The sequence below is a fragment of the Barbus barbus genome (assembly GCF_936440315.1).
Source record: "Barbus barbus genome assembly, chromosome: 25".
In the NCBI taxonomy this organism is placed as follows: domain Eukaryota; kingdom Metazoa; phylum Chordata; class Actinopteri; order Cypriniformes; family Cyprinidae; genus Barbus; species Barbus barbus.
This window is the reverse complement of record NC_136753.1, coordinates 9,977,184-9,999,850: the sequence shown is the minus strand read 5'-3', so window position 1 is coordinate 9,999,850 and position 22,667 is coordinate 9,977,184. Positions and strand designations below refer to the sequence as shown.

General features: G+C 36.3%; 1 protein-coding gene across 1 annotated transcript in view; it reads right to left on the bottom strand.

The window, feature by feature from the left end:
- Positions 1-1,099: 1,099 nt before the first annotated feature.
- The window catches only part of LOC306845197 (LHFPL tetraspan subfamily member 3 protein-like), a gene marked incomplete at both ends in the record, with an annotated part of 49,187 nt that continues 27,619 nt past the window's right edge, over positions 1,100-22,667 (bottom strand). The window contains 3 exons of the mRNA XM_079377851.1: positions 1,100-1,153; positions 16,789-16,840; positions 19,380-19,620. Coding sequence (XP_079233977.1) covers positions 1,100-1,153; positions 16,789-16,840; positions 19,380-19,620 — 347 coding nt within the window. The remainder of the gene's footprint in view (positions 1,154-16,788; positions 16,841-19,379; positions 19,621-22,667) is intronic.

Here is a 22,667-nt window from a genome sequence, read left to right as displayed (position 1 = left end):
AGTAAAATGCAGCATGCAGGGCTTTTCCTCGAGACAAATGATCAATGAAAACAACGAAAGAAAATTTCACCTGGGTCTAATGACCACAAAAAGCTGCAGAAAATGACCAATTATGAAATTAATGTAACAGAGTCTGAAGAATGTTCATGTGCTAATCACTATTGATAAATCTATCTCACTCTCTCTAAAAGGTTCAATGAAAACGGAAATATCAAGAGAGGACGTGTCTGTAAAAAAGGAAAGGTAAGAAGAGATTTGCATGCCAAATTAGATGCCTGTGGGATAGTGGTGTATTTAACTGTTGTTAGTCTTTTCTGCTGCACAGTCATAGAATGATTATTGGTACCTTCAGGTGAACTGAGAGATAAAATAATAAATCGGTTAAATCCACTCGTTTGTAGAAGGAATATGATGTGGGTGAATAAATGCTTAATGGCTGTACCCTGTATCCATATAAATATAGAATTTACAAATTAACTATTTAATTCATCAATTAACTCTGATTGCTGACCACATGTACAAAGAGGGGAATTCAAAATTTGTCAGAAAAAGATGGTCTTCAAAATTACATCTTGTGCTGTACAAAATGTTTCTTTTTTTTTTCCTTTTTTTTTTTTTTTATTTAAATTTTTTGGCTTGAAGTTTTTCCTTTTCATCTGCGTGTCCAGAGTAGCACCCAATCTCTTGTACATATGCATTGATTCATTATATTTTCTTAAAGCTAGAAATATGTTCCCCATTTTAGATAAAATATGAAAGTCTGAACATAATATCGCTGTTGCAAGCATAATCATGACTATCATCATAATTGTCATCAAAGCATTATTAAATAACAGTAGTAATATGTGTAAGTGGTTACTTTCCCAGAGTTGTTGGTTTATGTAAAGCTGATCTTTTCTTCTTTTTATTGGTTTTAAATTTTCATGGTTTTTAAATAGGTGTATGTTGAATATGTTCTCTTCTTGAAGTGTATTCCAGTCTTTTTCTATATTACAAAGAGCTGAACTATAGCAGCATCCTGACTGAGTTTAGAGACACAGGCCTGAGGACAAGGAGAGAGGGATGGAGGAGAAGATAAAGGAGGGAGGATGCTGTCTCCTCACGGAAACCGCTGGACACCGAATCGAGGGTCCTTCGTATCACGGATCTCAATCTAAAATAGACAATAAAGAGGGAGAAAAAAGAGAAAATTATACAAAGAGCAGTCCATATACTTAATCAGAACTGACTATGATTAAAAAAAATATATATAGTTCACCGACAATGAAAATTTTGTCATCATTAATTTACCCTGATGTCTTTTCAAGACTGTATGACTTCTTTCTTCCATGGAACATAAGACAACGTTTGATAAATATCTCAAAGCAGTTTAGTTACCTACTTTCTTCAAAATGTCTTCTTTTGTGTTGCACAGATGAAAGTCAGTCATACAGGTTTAAAATCATTTGAAGGTGAGTAAATAATGACAGAACTGTCATTTTTGGTGAACTATTTTTTGGTGAATTGTCAGACAAACCTACATACAAAATATAAAAGGATTCATCAAATAACTTTTGAGTGAAATTATGCCTTATCCTTCCATAAGAAAAAAAAATCAAGTTTGTTACATGTATACATAATTAAACAAACATTACTTTGGTAAAGATCACAACCCAACATAACAATTCAACCTCTGGAAATACTACAGCATAAAAGTAATAAGCAGTTATTAGTCAGTACTACACTCAGTAATTAATATGCATTTTTGTTTTTCGCCATATTAATTTATAGTTGTTCAGTTGTCTGGGGACATTGAAGCAAAGGAGGAATCAGGGGACAGATAACAGGAGTAGTATAGCATAGCCTGGATCAGCACAGATTGACAAAGGAAGGGAAAGGTTTCATTCAGACAAATAACACATCCTCCTACCTCCTAACCCACTTTGGTCCCTCTTTATTGTCTGGATTTTGAAGAACGTGAAAACCAACTATCAAACCATAACCAAAGAGACACTAAATTGTTTTGAATAAACAATGCATCTATAGCTACTTAAGAACTATTTAAGAATCATGATTTGTCTCATGAGAAATATTTGACCCTACATACATTTTTGCAAAACAAAAATGTTACTATACTGCAAGTAGACATGAATGCAGGTTCTAGTTGAACTGACCACTAGTGGCCACTAAAAACTATGATTTGTACTTCCATTTAGACAAATGAAGATTAGAGGGAGAGATTTTCGTAAATAGCAGCTTATGGTGTAGTTCATCTCACAAATCTGTCACAGAGCCTCATAACCCTTGGAATGTAATGCATGTGTTGCATGAAAATGAGCAGCCTGAGGAGAAAATATTTTGTTGTAGACTATATTTTAGAACTACATTTTTTTTGTACCTCTACGGGTAGAGCATTAATGAATCTCAGGGAACATGCAAAATAATAGAATGACAGAATGAACCTTGCATTGTAACAAATGTATTGTAAGTGGTTTAAATGCATGGGACATTTCTGTAGCCCTTTAAGGATTAATTTTGGTTTTAAAATTAATTTAGTTTTCAATACTGTAGCACCTTATTTAATGACATGATCATTTTTCTTATTTTACGATAGCCTCATCTATATTGGAGAAAATAAGTATTACAGTAAACATTTCCCTGTTGAAAAACCCAGCAAATTCTGGTTAGGTTTTGAAGCATGGCTGCTGGTTTGAGCTGGTTTAAGTTGGTCATGTGCTGGTCCTAATCTGGTTCTGAGCAGGAGCTAGTTGCTTAGGACCAGCACATGAAGGACCAGCTTAAACCAGCACACGACCAGCTAAGGACCAGCTCAAACCAGCAGCCATGCTTCAAAACATACCCAACCAGCATATGCTGGTTTTTTCAACAGGGTTTAGGAAGAAATTGCAGCTAATTGCAGTTATTTTCCACAGTACAATCTTCAAACAATATTGTTTAAAACAGTATTGCAAAATCATGTGGTGAAAAGCATGTGGTGTGTACAGATGGCATATTTGACCTACGTAATGATATTAATCTCCAATCACTGTTGATCTTAACGGTTTTGGGAAAGCACTAAACTGTTCAGTGAAGGAAGGTATGAAAGAAACAGTTTTCCCTTTCTAATCCTCTAGGAATACCAATTTTCTTGTTCTGTCTCCATTAAATCACTGATCTTGAGCTCTTAGGCTGTCATATTTAGCTTGCAGAACATCTAAATGAGTAAGCCCAGGGCTTTAACCTTAAATGGGGAGAGATTTTTAAAGTATAGAAAAAGTCAAACAAATCTCTGCCTTAAACTCAACAAGATATATTTTCAGATAACGGACAGTGGAATTACTAGGATTCCATCCTGGGGTGAGAATTTGTATATGTTGGATGCAGTAAAATTTGCTTTGGTGTATGTCAGTGCATGTATATGCGTTATTGCTCTATAACAGAATCTGCTGCTGATGAATGTTATGTTTGAATGAGCAATCCACTAGCAGATGGATGGTTAGTTCACAGTCTTTTTTTTTTATTTTTTATTATGCAAGTAAAGAATGTGACAATGTTTACATGTACCAAATACAGAACCCCATAGATCAAACATATAAGAGAAGAAAAAACAAAACACTAAGTAAAGAAGGTGACAATATTTACATGTGCCAAAATGCAGAAACACAGACAAATAAACATATATACTGATGGCCAACATGACAAGTCCGTTCTGATTAACTCCTGTATTTGCATTCATATGTCTGTGAGCATACGTGTGTGTGTGTGTGTGTGTGCGCGCATGTGTCTGTCATTGTGTCTAGGGTTGGGGAAGGAAGCATACAACTGAAATAGCATCATAAAAGATTGATAACAGACATAAGTAGTGTAAAAAATAAATAAATAAATAAAATAAAAATAAATAAAGACTAATAATAATAGTAATAATAAAGACAACAAATGTTATTAACAACAATAATAACCACAATAATATTAATCATAATGATAATAATAATAATGATTTCATCAAAACTGGGAGAGGGTGGAGGACAATGAAGAGGGCAAGTAAAAATAATAATATTAATAATATTAGTTTTGAATTAAATAATTGGGGGGGTTAATCGGCTACCCCAATTAAATAATTGGGGTAGCCGATCCCCTCGTGGCTACGACATATCAGAACTTAACGCCCCAGCCCATGTCACGGGCCAGGGCCCAATGCAACCCCCACCCCTCCATCTCCCCTCTCCCCAAACATCAGCCATCCCCGGCCACTACCTACATGCCAAACATATATATATATATATATATTTTTTTTTAATGTGTAGATGTGTATATGTCTCAGCTAGTTTGTGATGCATTAAAAAAGTGAGACATGTAGTGCAGCCCAGGTCAGGGACCCGGCCCACCCACACGGCCCACTTGCCCTGTATGTAAATTCATTTATTTTAATTTTTTTGTGTATTTATTTATATATATATTATTTTTTTATCATTTTCCCATCGCCTCCGTATATATATACACATGCACAGGTTCGTAACAGGTGTGCATGTATTTCAGCTGATATGTGATGCATTAAAAAAAAGTGAGGCATGCAAGTCAGAACCAACCTGGGCAAGTGGCAGTGGAAGCGATAGCTCAGGGAGACGGCGGGGAGACACAAGCCCCACCTCACAGCCACCCACCCACAGCCACCCACAGACCTGGATGTCATAGTCTACTGGGGACCAGAGGCCAAACAAAAAAGATGATGAAGAAGAAGAAGAGGAGAAAAAATTAAAAAATAAATCTTATCGATGTTATATCGATGTTGTCCTCCACCCCTTCCCAAAACTCAAAGATTAATATTCAAATTAAGTTCAAATAGTAGTTTAGGGGGGGATGTGTTGTTGTGATTGGTCTCAGACAAAGAAGGTCAACAGATTTATGACTGCTGGAGGGTAATGAGAGCTGATCAGAAGGGGTGTAATTCTACTGTATTATGAGATGGACTGGATAGATTTTCCATTGAGATATAATCAATTAGTAGGTTTTTCCAGGATGCAATATGTATGAATTTTCTTGATTTCCAGTTCATGAGGATAGTTTTCTTGGCAATAGCTAGCGCTACCAGGAGTAACTGACTGTTTGTATTGTCTAAATTGATATGTGTTGTCTGATTTTAATATTATTCTGTATATTTTGAAGAGTAGTTTTTTTGAGGACGATATATTAATTAACTCTGAGATTAAAGGTGAACGTTCTAGATTAACACTTTGAATGTTGATTTTTGATTGGATAGATGATTTGATTTGTAGATATTCCAAAAAACTATTACTCCCGATGCCGTATTCCTGGACCAAATATGAAAATGAGGCCAGATTATTTCTATGAAAGATGTGTTGGAGTTGTGTTATGCCCTTTTCTGCCCATGTGTGTAAATTAAGTGTTTTTTTATTAACTGTATAATCTGGATTATTTCAAATGGAGGTGTATTTAGATGGTACAAGAGGAGTGTTTGTGATTTGGTGAAATTTCCACCAGGCTTTCAGAGCTGCTGTCTGACTATAGAATGGTAAATCTGAAATTAGAATATCCTTACAAATTGTTTGCTCAATATCTAGCCATATGTTTTCTGATGAGTTTGGGTGAATCCATTTGTATATCTGTTGAAGCTGATTAGCCAGAGAGTAGTGGTAGAAATGAGGTGCTTCCAATCCTCCTTGTGTTTTTGGTTTCTGTAAAGTAGCTAGTTTAATTCTTGGGGTCTTATTTTTCCAGTAAAATTTGATAATAATTGAGTCTAAATATTTAAACCAGGTGAGGGTGGGTTGTGTTGGGATCATTGAGAATAAATAGTTTAGTTTAGGGAGTATAGTCATTTTGATTACTGATATTCTGCCCATAATGGATAATGGTAAATTCATCCAGCGTTGAAGATCATCATTTATTGTTTTGGGTAATGGGGTGAAATTAAGACTATCCACCTCTGACAGCCTGGGGGAAATATTAATGCCTAAATATGTGATGTGATTGGTGCATAGAGGGATAGGTGATGTCTGGGATGTCACATCCAAGCTATTGTGATTTAATGGAAGATTTACTCCAGTTGACTGAGTATTCAGAAATGTTCGAAAATGAATCAATAAGTTTAATTGTTTCTTGTAATGATGATGAGGGATCTTGTAAATATAGTAATATGTCATCCGCGTAAAGACTGATTTTGTGCTGTATGTTTAATGTTTGAACTCCTTTAATGTAGCTGTTTTGGCGGATGGCTGCTGCTAACGGTTCGATAAAAATTATGAATAATGGGGGAGAGAGTGGGCATTCTTGTCTAGTCCCACGGTGCAGTGTGAAGCTATGTGATGTTAGTCCATTAGTGATGACAGTGGCTGAAAGTGATGTATATAGAATTTTAACTCCTCAAAACCAAACCTTTCTAATGTGGAAAACAGGAATTTCCAGTTGACCCTGTCAAAAGATTTTTCCGCATCCAGAGTGACTATGATGGCTTTTGCTTTCTGAATTGAAAAATAGTACATTAAGTTGAATAGTCTGCGTGTATTGGTGGATGCTAGTCTACCTTTAATGAAACCGGTTTGATCTGGGTGTATTATAGATGGTGTGACCTTTTCTATTCTATGGGATAATACTTTGGCCATGATTTTAATGTCAGCATTGATCAGAGAAATGGGACGGTAGCTTGATGGTAATTTTGGATCTTTATTGGGTTTGAGAAGAAGTGAAATTGTGGCAGTATTCATATTAGCTGGGAGTTTTAATTTTTGTTGTGACTGACTTAACATTCTGATGAAGAGTGGTGATAGAGTGGACCAAAAGTGTTTGTAGAACTCAGCGGGGAATCCATCAGGACCTGGTGCTTTATTATTAGGCATGTGTTGTAGTGCTGTAAGAAGTTCGGGTTGTTGTGTTTCTAGGCTATTTCTTTGGTGTTCATTCAGTTGTGGTAGATTGATACTGTTAAGAAATGTGTTGATGTCATTTTGATTTGGGTCTTTTTCTGATGAGTATAATTTGCAATAGAAATTTAGAAGATTTTGGTTAATTTCTTCCGGTGAGTTGGTAGATTTTCCTTCTTGGTCTGTAATAACTGAAATTGTTGCTTTTTCCTTTTGTTTGATTTGATTTGCCAAGTATTTACCAGATTTATTATTATGATGAAATTCTTCTTGTCTGAGCCTATGAATCAGGAACTGAGTATGTTTATTGATTATTGCATTTAATTTAAATTTATATTCTCTTAATTTATTTTGTGTTTCTTCTGTTGGGTTATTTATATTGATATCTTGAAGTTGTTTAAAGTTCTGCTCCAATTCTGTTTCTTGTTCTTTTTCCTTCTTTTTTTTTTGTAAACGGAGTATGAGATAATTTTTCCCTCGTAGTACTGCTTTTCCTGTTTCCCACAGAAGAGAGGGAGACAATCCAGGGGTGTCATTCATTTCTAGAAAGAATGCCCACTCTCTTTTAAAATAGTTGTCAAAATCTGGGTCTTTCAAGAGAGATATGTTAAAACGCCATCTGGTAGCAAGTTTATGAGGTTCACTTCTATTCCATTTCAATGTTACTGGAGCATGGTCGCTAATGACAATTGGATGAACCTTTGATTCGGAAATGTTTGATATGATAGAATTACTGGTGAGAAAGAAATCAATGCGGGAATATGAGTGATGGACTGGTGAGAAAAACGAGTATTCTTTAGCGTTTGGGTGTTGTAATCGCCAGCCATCGCCAGCCAACTGTTTTATGGTTTCTGCAAATTGCCAAATGCGTTTATTTCTTAAACCAGATCTATCTATTGATGGGTTGAGAACTGTATTAAAATCACCTGCTATTATGACTGGACAATTAAAAAGATTTGAAATAGAGGAAAATAAGTTTTGAAAAAAATATGGGTCGTCTGTGTTTGGGCCGTATAGATTACCAATTGTAACTGGGCTATTATCGATTGAAATATTTATAATAATAAAACATCCCTCGGGGTCTATAACAGTGGTATTATGAATAAATTAGATTTTTTTACTTATTAAAATGCAAACTCCTCTTTGTTTTGAATTATATTGAGCTGAGAATAAATGACTGTACTTTGATGATTTAATTTTATCTTGATCTGCGTCTGATAGATGTGTTTCTTGCAAAAGGCATATGTTCGCTTGTAGTTTATTTAAATGGTTCAAGACTTTGACCTTCTTTGCACGAGAACCAATTCCACGAACATTCCAGGTTAGAAAATTGATAGAAGACATGTTATGGAAAGGAAATGAATATTACTGTATGAATGTATGAGTGCCGTGCATGTATAGGTGTGAGTGTATATATTTATGGACTTATGACTGTACGTACATGTGTGTGCATAACATGTTAATGTTGTTGGCAGACGAACAAAACTGAAGAAACACAAATGACAGTGTGTATGAAGCAAAACAGCAACAACAACAGCAGCAACAACAGCAATACAAGGAACATTAAATACTGACATAGTGTGAAACAATGATAAACAATGCGCGAGACCAAGGAGCAACATGAGAGCTAATTTCATGACTTAAAATGTGGTATAGAGAGAGAGAGAGGAACTGGGGAGCAAGGTAAAGGTGATCTATTTTTAAATTCATGAACAACAGTTACTTATTCGGAATTGAGAGTGAAGAGTTCAGAAGAGCCAGGGGGTAATGTCTTTATCACGGTATAACTGTCCATTTATGTAAAGTTTGTCCACAGAGATAGTTGCCTTTTTTCCTTCATTCATCATTTTTTTCGGATTGGGAAAAGATGTTTTCGACGCTCGAGAATGTCCTTTGGATATTGATCGTTGAGTCCGTAGTTTGTGCCTTTGAGTTGTCTGCCTTGCCTCTGAACCAGTTTTTTTTGTTTATAATGTTCGAATTTTGCGATGATTGGACGTGGGCGATTGCTGTTGTTTTGGGATCTGATCCGATGCACGCGGTGGAAAGTGATATCCTGTACAATTTCAGATGGTAATTTGAGCTGTTTTATCATGAAGTCCTTAACTGATTTTTCGGGGTCATCTGGGGTTTGTTCCGGAATGCCTGTGAAGACTAGGCTGTCCCTCATGCTTCGCGATTGTAAGTCCAGAATGCTCTCTTTCATGGTTTTGTTTTGTGTGACAATGGAGGTGAGTTGAGCGGTAAGAGAGTGAACGGAGTCCTTTAAAAAATTATTTTCTTTGGTGAGAGTGTCTATCTGTTCTTGACTGAATTCTAAGCTGTGCCGTAGTTCTTGAATGTCCTTGTGTATTACTTCTATTAGCGCGATCCTTGCATCCAGTCCAGAAAGTTTGTTTTCAATGGAGAGTAGAATGTCGCTTACCTCTGTGCAGCATGGCGGTTTAGGTGATGTGGATGGTGTTGTACCTGTGCTGGATAGTGAGTCTGGACGGGGTCTTGGACGGAGTTTGGAGTGAGATTGCCTTTACTTTTTTTGTTGTCGTCTGGTTTGTCCTTGTTCATGGTGCTGTAGAGTCTGTTGTAATGCGTGTCGATGTATTCCTCAAGGTAATCCAGGTTGCAAAGCGTTATAGTCCAGTTTTGAAACGGAAGAAAAAAATGCAAAACAAGAGAGAAGAAAAAGAGATAGAGAAAAAATATAAATAAATAAATGAATGAAGTTGTTTAAGGTTGTAGTCTAGCAGCGGGGAGCCACCATCTTAGATCATGCACCTGATCTCGCCCGAGCTCTCGCGCTACGCAGCCATCACCTCTCTACGCACCCAAAAGGTGTCAAGATGTTTTTCATGAAAAATTATAACATACAGATAAAGGCAAAAAAGAATGTCCAAAAGTGGAGAGATGGAGAGCTCTCTAAACCTGGATCTTGATGTCCCACAAAAATAAGCAAGGCCAAACCAAATCCTTGGGCAGGATGACAGCAGGAAAAGGAAAGCCATCAGATATTCTCAGCAGTAAGAACGGGAAAACTGGAAGCAAACATTGAACAGTGCCCGTCTGGTCTGATGGTAGTTCAAACACTTGGTTACTTGGATTATTCTAGGCTTTTGTAGCAATTCACACTGATTGCTCCATCCAGTCCTAATTCCTCCAAAGTCAACTTAACAGCCAACAGTTTCTGATTTCCAATGTATTAGTTTCTCTATCCTGTGGACAGGCAGAGATTCACTTTGCTGTCACTGTACAGTGTTGAAAGAGGACTGCTCGCAATTAACTGAACACCAGTATCTGGGAAAGTAAATTTGTATGGTCACCGAATGCTCTCTAAACAGAGCTATGCCAGACAACTAAGGGGGTGGGGGCACCTGACTGTGGTTCCAGACAAATCTTGATAAGACGCTGGCAAACCAAGTATAGTATGTTGAATTCATTTTAACACTTGGGCAGGATGATAAACCCCAAGAGTGGCACCACAAGGATATATAAGGGCCACTGTTCTACAGAGTTTAGCTCTAACCCCAATTAAACACATCCAAAGCAGCTTCAGACTCACTAGAATCTTCCAGGCAGGATGGATGGAGCAGGATAGGACACGCCTGGATTAGGCCGAGTTGTTTTTTCCCATGACTCTACACTCTGGCAGAGATAAAGAGGCAACCACGAGGCAAAGATGTGCAAGAACTGAAGATGAATGTAATAAAAAGAAATTTCCTTTCAGTGGTTACTGGAAAGGACAGCATTCCCTGGAGTGGTTGCCAAGGACAGGCCCCCAGCACTATTACTAGTAATAAATATTTGATATTCCTCCCTCCCTTATCAGACACACCCAATTCAGGTCTTGCTAATGAGCTGATGAGCAGAAAGCAGTGTTGCTCACAGCAATAGAACCGCAGCTACTGACAAGCATCAGCTTTTACTGGACATGCTGCTAAATAAAGACTCAGCTTACCAGAACACAAACAAAGTCAATTACAGTGTTGGATCTCATCCTTTATTTCCAACAACCGTCCATGCGGACTCCAATATGGTAATCAATTGTAATTAATTACCAATATGGTCCAATATGTTATAGTGCCATATTCAACTCCCCTAGTGAAGGAGAAAAAGTAAATGTGCTTCCCTGCCATAGACTGAACAATAATACTTTTTCATCTCCCTTGAGAATTCAGCAAACAACTGACAGCAAGGGGGTGTGGATTTCTCATACTACCACTCCCCAGCAGTAAGCTGCATAATGATGTTAGTGGTCTTTGCCTTGTTGGATGTAAAGTTAGAGGGTTGGAAAGCTGGAAGATGCAAACACTGGAAGAAGAATCAGGGGCAGCTGTTAGGATAACCAGCATATGTGGGGGGTTCAAGATCTAATGAGAAAGAACACAGGGCTTCAAAGAAGACAGGGCTTATACCAAGGTTACCCTGATCAAGCTTAAGGGGCTGGATTTGGGAAGGCTGAGAAATGTTTTTCCCAAAAGTACACTTGCTGACCCAGATCTAATCACCTTCAGATGATTCCATGCTGGCTAGATTGTAACGGTGTGTTTGAATGTGGAATCACTAGCAGATGGTCAGTTCACAGGCTTTAATGAAATATTATCCAGAAAAAGACAAACAGAAAGTCACTGGCAGATAAACAGAGCTGGCAATGGGCATCTGCTAGGCAGCAATGCAGGCAAACAAACATGAACTCGGCAAAGAAAAAAGTCAAAGAACAGGTGAAGAATTCAGGAACTGACAAAGCACTCAACAGATAACAGAATAGGAATGCCAAGACATGTGGAACAAGACAGATACGGGTGATTCCACAGACGACAAATTGCCTGCAAGGCTGGGAGTCCATGTGGAAAAAGAAATGCAAACTGATACAATAATCCCCCACCCCGACCATTATTATTAGACTACTTAATGCAGTGTTTTTCAGCTCTGGTTCTGGGGATTCACCCTCTGCGCATGCTGTATGTCTTCCTTATTTAACACAGCTGATTCACATCATTGGCTCATTAGGAGAGAGCTCCGTGAAGTGAACTAAACGCGTCAGATAAGAGACATATAAAATGGGCAGTTTGGTAGGACGCCAGGGGCCTCATTTTTAAAATGTTGTGTAGAAACTCTCCTACATTTGATCTTACAATCATTTCCCAAATGTGTGTAGGTGTGATTCAAAGAACAACTGTATGCACAAAAACATTCATATGCCCCTATTTCAGGTATGAAATTTATAAATTGCAAATGATCTTGAAATTGTGTCTAGCTGAATGGTTTCCGCCTTGTAAACACCACCTAATTAATGTGATTAACATGGTGAGCAACAAGAATTGTTTAAATTTCCAAATACCTGCAGTACTCAGACACCGAAAACTGTGTATGTCTGCTTAGACCCTGACATGACAATAAGCACTTTTCCACGTGAAAGACCATTTTTATAAATCTGAATTTTGGCATGTATTTCCTGTACAGACATTCTAAGATCAAATCTGTGTTTACACACATACCCCAGACCTGGATTTGAGAACCACTTCCCTAATGAATGCTATATCCTTTTTCTGTTCTGAAAGTACTGTCAAGTTGTTGTTGTTGTTTTTAGTGAATGACAAACATTTTATGACTACATCAAAGTATCCCACAAACATATATAGTCATTTATTGGACTGGGCCTCTATGGAAGTTCACTGTCTTGCTGTTTTAATAATAGCACTTTCTGATGACTCATGTTGAAGAATCAGCCAATTTGACAAAAATTAGATTACACACATGACTCATAATAAATCATTGTGGGTTTTGGGAGTGGATGCAATTTACTGTAGTCTAAAGATGGATCACACAATACAATGCATATGACATTTTTAACATTTTTTTAACTGGCAATGCGTTAAACCTGCACCCCTTATTATGCACCTTTCTTAAATTTAGTATATTACCAGAGGTCACATGTTTTAAACTAAAAATGTCGCTCAGGATCAGTTTCTAATCAGAACTCTTACATGAGAAGGCAGGTGTAGATACTAGAAATGTTATTATGTCTCTGGGCCATATCATCTCTTTGTAAAAAAAGATACAAGAATGAGTTTACAATAATTCCTTAGGCTGGAAGTATGAGGCTGTGCTTTAATTGGGAAAGGATTGTAGAACTCAGTGGCGTAACTAGGAATGTATAGGAATTAGTGCCCAACTATTTTATGGGATTCCCACCATAAAGGTTGCATTTTAAAAATGAAGCCTGGGGTAAATAATTATTTGATCACAATTATAATGAATTACAATTGATTAATTATTATGCCATTAAACTCTGGCAACTATCCCATGGCTTTCTTTCTTTCTTGCTTACTTTAAATTGTACAATTAGGCTTTTTTAAATATAAAATTACATTTTAGAGGTGGAATTCTTAATGAACCAACGTTCATACTGCACAATCTAGAATCAGAAAGAGTAAAACAGTAAAATCATAAACTTTATTGACCCTTCCCTGTTTCCATATGCATATGCATAATCTAAAATAAAAATTGGAGGTAGCCACCATAGATGGGATACTCAAAGTAAAATACAGATGCTCTGATGCATATGTTACATTACGTTCATAATATTGAGACCAGTGGTGTAATTGGGGCCATATGCTTACTTTTTTCCAGGGCAGTTAGTATACAATGAATTTTAATGATCAAGATTTGCTTATATCTTTGATATACCCATTTGTTTTGCTGCTTCAGAAGTACACAAACAACTGTCATGTTCTAGTATGTTTCTAGAAGTGCAATGGTTTATCAGGGCATGATAATTCACAAAACAACATTGTCCATCTTAGAAATGATTAAATGAATCATTTGTTTTAGTCTGTTATATCGTCCAAATGCTTGCCTTTTGAGCACTGCTTTCCATTCTCTGGGGCATAATTTTCAGAAATTCTTAAGCATTTTACGATGTGGTGAACTGGTTGCAAATTTGTATGAATGTATTGTCATCTCATTTAAATATTTTTGTGCAATCTGCTCCCTGATAGGTTTAGGGGAGAACACCCATGGTGATGTTTTCCCTACAAAAACAAGATCATGCAAATTCACATAAAATTGCACACTCTTACATACTTACGAATTCACTTGAGGTGGGGTTGACCATTGACAGGACAGAAACTGCACGTATTTTATATATATCAAGCATCGCTCTGTATTCTTTTTTTACATTCAATGTAATTAACTACCAAACCTTGCAAATATTTATGTGTGTTCTATAGTAAAACTACAGTGGACAGGGAGTGAGTGACTTGAGTCAAAATGTGTGATTAAGTCAAACTTCAGTGAAATTTGTATGCACCATGCAGCTCTTTCAAGAACAACTGGGTCATTCTTGTTTGGTAGTAATCAATCAATCAAAATGTAAACTATATTTGAAGAAGAGAAACAACTTTTCTGTAAACAGATTTTCTGTAAATGCTCTTGTCACTACTTGAATTTTTTTGTACAGAATTGGATAAAAGCACTCAGAAGAGGAGTGTGTGCAGGGCCAGTAGAGTTCTGTTCAGTGACAAATGCAATGTATTTTCAATTAAAGAGCAAGAGAAATTAAACACTGAATATTATGTGAAGTTTTTTTTCCAATCTTTACACCCCTAGTATTAAATGTTGACTTAAAGAGACTGCATGGTAGTACATCTTTTAGGACTACACCCAGTGGCGGATGCAGAACGTGACAGATGGGTGGGCCTGGATTAAGTCGAGGTGGGCCTGAATCTATGGGTGTTCCGAAATCAAGGCTGGGTTTCCCGATAACGTTGTCTCTTAGCGCGCTACGAAGACTCTTAAGGTATAACTTATAAAGCTATACCATTTCTAGGCGTGTTCCCCGAACAATACATTAGGAAGCTGCTTACGTGCGACTCTACCAGGTGCTGTCCGTGGTGATAGTGCTGAATTGGTTGATATCGATTCGACGGCTCGATTCGAATTATTCTCTCATGCACGGGCTGCTTCACTGTGTTATGCGAGAAAGCGGTGTTCTTTATAAAATAATCACTTCAGAAATAGTTGAAATTGCATGTATTAGGATAGCCTAGCCTACATATTTTAAAATTGTATCATATTGCTGCCACAATAACTATTTCAATTTTTTACGTGCTTTCTTCTCGTTCACATTTTTTGTTTGTTGTGGTGAAGCTGCGATGAAATATTGTTCTTGTAAATACTTTCCAGCATTTCAGTAAAAAAAAAAAAAGTGTAGCCTAAATAAGAAGGTTTCGGGAAACGCTGAAACCTTGAGTCCTCTGACGTTACTAGGTGCTGTAGCCATTAAAGAATACGTATTTAGGTTCATATATATGTTCAATATTATAATATATGTTTTTATTTATTTAATCTATTTTGGTTATGAAATGTGAACACTGAACAGCATTATAAGAGGCGCAATATGACATGGTCAGACATGATTATGACCACTTCATAGGTTTGTTTTGTAGAAAGACTTTCTTTAAAGTGAATTTCGTTTTGTATAAATTGTATCTTAATTTTAGTACATTTTTCATCAACCAATTGCCTGGATTTAATGAATAAGAAGCAAATATACCAGACAATATAATCATGGAGGCGCCCGCGCGGTCACTTGCACTGCACATTAACTGGAGCGCGTCTCATCCTAACTTAACGAAACTCAGTGTATGCCTCACACAGACATGAGGGATACATCAAATGCACAAAGCTTGAAATGTCTTTAAACGAAATAATTCAAAACGAAAAAAAATTAAGGTTATAACATGGTGTTATTCAAAATACGTTTTCCACTTGTCTAGTTCAGGGTGCTTGCAAGAAAAGTTCTCAAAGTGATCATAGCTGAAAGCTGCTCGGGAATACTTTTCTCATTAGAACCATACTGTAACACAATGAAACATTCAAACTGCTTTATAATGGTAAAAAAAATAGTTTATTAGCCTACTTATTTTGTAATTTAAATTTAATCTACTGTCAAAACTGAGCTAAATACATAAGCCTATATAACATAGGCTATGGCTATGGAGCCAGGAACATATCATTCACAAAAAGGCAACATTGTGATAGTGCATAGGGAAGATCAATTAGAGAGCACATAGCTCTAACAAAATAACAAAAAAACAACCACAACATAACACTCTATTCAGTGAACATTTAAAGTAATGACATGTTAACTGAACGAATATTTATCCACAGATTGGTCCTCCAAATAATTATTAATCTCAATAGGAGGTTTTTTTAAAAAATGAGAGAGAGTAACTTGTTTGGCCATACTAAGAAAAATCAAGATACCGTAAACTTCTAGCGAACGTTATAACCATTGGTTGTTCGCGTCATAGATGGTTTGCGCCAGATTACAATAGAGCCTGCTACGTTGATGTTGCATTGACCAATGAAAACACGTCTCCAACACACTTAAATTTGAAAGTTATCAGGCTTGCTTATAATTTTACTGTTTTTAACATAACATGTTATAGATGAAATACACCACATAAAGTAGTATCCATGTTTAACAATACAGAGTAGTATTTTATTTCTGATTGGGCGGGCCAGCTGTCAATGTGGGCGGGCCCAGGCCCGTCCAGGCCCGCCCACAGCTCCGCGCCTGACTACACCACTGATCAGAACCTTTTTTCAGATCATTCTAATATCAGAGTAGGATTGAATGTGAATGTAAAACAACGCGAAAGGGCTTGGTTGTTGTGGGCCCAACTGTGACTACTCTACCTGAACTGGAAATAGTTACGCCACTGCCAAGGAAATTACACACAAAAAGACACAACAAGGGAGTGTTAATCATTAATTCATTAGCATTAGAGCCGACAGGATCAGAAAATATTCCAAGTGTGAAGCTCCTGGGTAATATCAGATTAGAGCTACATGCTATGATTGCATGCATAGTTTTTCAGGGAGTGATAAGAAACAGTGAAGTTAAACTGTACTGAAGTTAAGAGCTTACTCCATCCATTCGAAGAGAAGACCCTACACGTAGAGGTTGCTGTGGAGGAAAACTGCTGTTAATAACATTCTGATAACACTGCAACTGTTCATACACATTTGACTGTATGCACCAATGTACCAACTATGCCTAATATAGAGTTGTTAACTGTACATGGAATAGTTGTTGTTTTTTTGAATGCCTCTTTCTCCAAAGTTATTGTATAGAAAAGTCCAACTTTGATTAGCATGGAAAATATTTGCTCAGGTCTTTTATCAGAGTTCAGTTTAAAATATTTATCAATGATCTTGCACACGATAGGCTCAAAAGGCGCTATATTCATGTAGTACAAATAGCAGACCAGATATTTGCTTCCATGCTCGCCAACATAGCTTTTGACACATGCATTTTTTCATGCAGTCTTTTACCTGCTTTGAATAATAAATGTCTTGTTATGCTTTGTGTTTTTAATGTCTACCCATGAATGACATTTATAAATAAGTATATGTCTGCGAAAATGGGGATTTTATAAGGTAAGCTAATTGCTAACGATGACAACAGAAAATACATATAGTCAGGGAAATACTACAGGAATAATGTTTGTGCCACAACAACTTTACACGACCACACAAGCACAAAAGTCACAGCAGCGGAACGACTTACCCTGGATACTGCCAAATCTGTGAAGACAGAATAGAAGTGATTGTTTAGTAAGGTGTGTGCTGTGTAAAGAGTTTAGATTAGAACACTAGGTTCTGTGTTCTTGATTTTGCTGTCCTGCTCCTCATTCTTGTCATGCTAACTGTGCCATCAACCAACCTGTTCATTCATTATCAAGTGCAGTCCAAAACTGTCACTATCTTTTGTATTGTCCTGATGTTATATTGGTTAATTGTATGCAAGTGCAGGTAGTTTTGTTCTGAGTTTAAAACTCCTGCATTGGCCTTTAGTAAAGCAGTGATACAGATTTTTTATGGAACATTTTACTGAGCCCATCAAAGCAGACCTTCAATGGTTAAATTGAGCCTAGACAATGTAGGACAGAGTTCCACAACATTTGATGCAAAGCTAGTGGAAAATGGAAGTTTGTTTGTCAGTGCATTGCATTTTGTATTTGCTTGCTCCATTTCAGATTAATCCACTGCATATATTCTGGCTCCATATAGCAAGCACACTCCCTCAAAAATGCCTTATTCATTATAAGAATTATCCTCTTATGATCAGTGGTGGACAACCATAGATTACATCAAGCAACACAGCTCTCAGGTGCATAGTCCACATCTCTATCACACATAAATGGACTGCTCTCCATTGTGAAAAGACAAAATAAAAATAAATACACTGCCATTCCTATGTATACTGACAGTTCCAATGGTTTGAAAGCTGTAGGCTAATATTTGTAATATCCAATTGTACATACGGTGTTAATCTCATTTCCACTGGCTATCCTGCGTAATGTTAAGATTTTGTGTCCTTCACCATGGGCATATCTTACTCTGATCATGATGTCAATTGTACAGTATGTTCACAGGTGGATCTCACTTTAATACACCTTATAAGTCTTTCTAACATTAGACCAACAGAATGCATGTGGTGGAACCTGCCAAAGAATGAATTTTAATGAATGAGATTTAATGAACGTTTTATTTTGGGGGGTCAAATAAGATGGTGGAGTACAGTAGAGCTAATTTAAGCCAGAGAGAACACTTGGAAGGTGGGGGAGATTTGGCAACCTCCCACAAGGTTTGTATTGATTTTTCAGAACCTATGCCCCAGATTTCACAGATGCTGTGCACACAAACGCACACATTTTTCTTCTTTCTGTCGTCATCGCTTATGTACCTTCTTTCCAAATTAATTAGCAGAGAGCAAGGTTGATGGAGAACATGTATGTGCCATGACAGCTGTGGAGTGCCAAGCTGCTGGGTAGAAAGCAGCAGATCCTCTTATCTTCCTGGAATCTGACATGTAACCATGACAACTTCCCCAGTTGATTTGGAATGCTATAAAGGAATTGGGGGTGTTTTCTTCAGATTTTTCTCTCTTTTTTTCTTGCCAATTATTGATTGTTGTAAAAGCATTCACAGGATGAGGAAACAAACAGACAAACAGACCCTTCCTGCGCTAATGCCGCTAAAAGTAGTTCATTTCCATTGTAATAATAACACTCTCTTCTGTCCATATGGCAGTAAATGTTTGAGATATGCGGTTGCTACATCCATCTCACCTGTCATTGCTTACTCATGTGTGGATTATAGGGCTACCAATCTTCCGTATGCCGACATACTCCCAGTTGGAAGGACTAAACTTGCATATGTTGCATGAACAAGCAGATGCTTTTCCATTTGAAAGAGTTACACCTGAAATATACCCTGAAGACTTGATTGCAGTGCATCTTGAACTTACACTTGATCTTTTAATGATTGAATAGTTATGATGGCCAAGTGTAAATATCCCCAGTCACTCAAGCTTCCTTACACATCATATCCGTCACCAAAACAGATCTAACAAAATGATGGCATCCCAAAAAAATCCACAGCAACACTGCGATTGTTTTGTCATATCAAACAATACCCAGTTCATTAATTGATTAAAAATCTGTAGGCCACCACTCACCTTTATTTTCAGCCTTGATTTCATCATGCATAAAGTCGTTCTGGCGGTTTCCGAGGACAAAAGCAAGAAAGGACAGGATGAGAGCATCTAGGATGCCGATGATGGCCAGTATGTAAGCCCAGCGCACTGAACAGTTTCCCAGTGTGTATTTTCCTGTCTCCTCTCCACACATATCCCGGATGACCTCTGCATCCCAGCCATCTGGGAAAATCAAACAGCCCAGCACCAGGCACACAGCTGCCAAGAGACAAAGTTGAGAGACTGAGACAAAGGATTGTATCACAAAAAAAAGAAAATTTAAATATTAATTAATTAATTAAAAAGAAACAGTGGTCAGAGTAGATGTGTAAAATACACAAACACTAGTTACATATAAATTAAGACAAATTAATAAATTAACCATATATCTAAACAGTACCATATAGAAAAGTTGGTCACCTTTTATTTTACAGTGCTCCTGTGGCTGTACATCTACACAGCAGTAAGTAATAAGTAACTTAAGAAATACTGTGCTATTATGTTCCATATTTACATTTTTACTGTGTAATTATTTTGTGCAGTTTTTTGTATTTCATACTTAATACTAATTAATAATGGAACACTAAACACAGGCACTGCAAAATATAGTGTTACAAGGTTCTAGCAGAACTGTATCTGCTAGATGAAGAGTGAGAGAAACAAAGAACATAAACAGCAAGTCTATATATATATATATATATATTTTTTTTTTTTAAATATATATATATATATATATATATATAATTTTTTTTTTGCTGAAAAAATATTTATTTATTTCTTTAGTCCCAAAGAGCAGAGCAAAGTGGAAAACCACTGACATGGCATAAGGTCCACTTTAAAACCTCCCTAAATAATTAGGAAGGCATTAAAGTTATACCTGTAAGAAACAATCTAAAAAGAGATGTGCAAAATTTCATCAAGGCTTTTCTCATTTATAAAGGGTGAGGTAAGCTATAGTAACAAATTGGAATATATACAAATTTTAAAACTAAGGTGAGAGATTAGAAAAAAATAAAATAAATAATAATATATATATATATAATAATAATAATAATATATAAATTTTTTTGTTGCATTTATTTATTTCTAATCTCTCACCTTTCCAGTCAAACAAGTGCTACCCTGTGTATCACACAACCAGTGCTTTTTTGGTCATGCTCTCCTTCGTAACATTTTTGCATAAGGGAAAAAAACATGGACATCATTTATATTCATACGTTAACCTTTTTCCAAAGTGAATTCAAAATCAGCATATTTAATATATATGAGCTAACAATATTAACATTTTTAAAAAGAAAAAAGTCTGTAATAGCTTAATTGTAAAAATATATATAATTATATACATATTTAATAAAATACAAACGTTTTACAAATAATATAAAAACATATATCAAAATAAATGACTAAATATATTAATTTAGAGTCTAAAATTCACTTAGAAACAAATTTTTGTAATTGTTAAAAACAAACAAACATAACAAAAAAATAACAAAAGTAAGTTACCAAGGCAGTCACTCATTCCACCTACTTCACCTATTCCAGACATATGACCTTTTCACCCTTCATTTTTTTGTATACATATTTTTAGTTTTAGCACCTGGCACATAAGATTACTGGTCCGCTGGAAGAAGTCCTAGTGCTCTCAGAGAATTTCACCCCTGGAACTAGTTATGGGAAGAGCACTCATGTTGTTTTCCATTTCCATTCAATCATACTCATAATTACAAGACCTCAAAAAAGTCTCTCTATTACATACAACTTCATGAAGTACCATGTGCATCATATTTTTCTTACCCTCCATATCTATCTACCTTTAGTTCTCGTATATTCATTGTATCATTTATGCATATTCAAATTTGGCACAACAACAATGCAGACGATGACCAATTATGCACAGTTATTACTCCTCCTTTTTCCTTATATGGTGATGAGCGTGATGCATTTCCACACAAATGGAAAATTTGTGGGTGTATTGTAAACTGAACAGGCAGAGCAGAGAGGCAGAATTTCTATAAATAATCACTTAAATTGTTGGCCTGTTCTTCACACAAAAGAATTTCACAGCTTCGCAATGCAGAGCACAAAGTACCAGGGATTCATGATAAAACTGAATTTATGGTAGAATTAATTTATCCAAAAAATTTGTTTCATGAGCCCTAGGGTTTTGTGAAATTGATTCAAAGATCACTTAAGAAGAGACAGCAAAGACACTGAACTTCAAGACTGTAAACACAAAATTACAGTGTTCTTACAAAGATTTATTTTTGTAAGCTGTGGGGCTGGTAGTGCTTTTGCACTGGGGCCCATACAATCCTAGTTACACCATTGTTACAAAAGTTGCTTTAATGAGTCTAAATAGACTAGAATTCCCAGGTTGTTCCCAAAATATGGGTTTGTACAGATGCAGAGCAGGAATTCAGGATTATTTTGGTGACTGGGCACTTTGACAACTATTTTTAGAAGATGGCAAAGGTTTTAAGTGGTGTCAGATTCATTTTTGTTAATTAATCTGTACTAGTTTAAAAAGTCATGTATTGAGAATATCTTATTTTCTTAATTTAATGCTAGCTTTTTAGCAAAATGGGCTTTATGTATTATGTTGTAAATTAATTTGTTTTATGCATGTTAAAATTGTAATTTAATGTAACTTATTGTCAATAAATGTTATTTAATAACTACATTAAACTGACAAATTCTATCAGTGGCAGTAATTTTTATGGGATAGATCATGTAGAAATAGATCCTTGAAATGCAGCTTAAGTTTTAGTGTGCCTCTCTATACGATTTTAACTGTGCCCTTCAGGCCACTCCATTAAAATTTTCTTGGAGGTTTGCATGTGTTGTGAGGATTTGCAGCGTTTCTCAATTTGCATGTGTTGTGAGGATTTGCAGCGTTTCTTAATTTGCATGTGTTGTGAGCATTTGCAGCGTTTCTTAATTTGCATATTCTGAGGATTTGCAGCACATGTGCTGTCAAAATGATGAAGATGTTTTCTTGATTTGCTGGTGTTTTTTTCTATTTGCATGTGTTTTCTGAAGTTGCAGCGCGTTGAGCTCTCTCGGCCACCGTAGTAATCCTTGTTTTTTTAGTAATTGCATAGTTAAAATACACCATATTCACTGTGTGTGAAAAAGACTTATGTGTGAATAAGACATTTTTGTCTAAATATTATTCAGCTTTACTGTATGTGAATATAATATATGAGCACTTCAAGTAACTAATAACTCATGGTGTGCATGCCCACTTGAAAACCAGACAGAGCGGT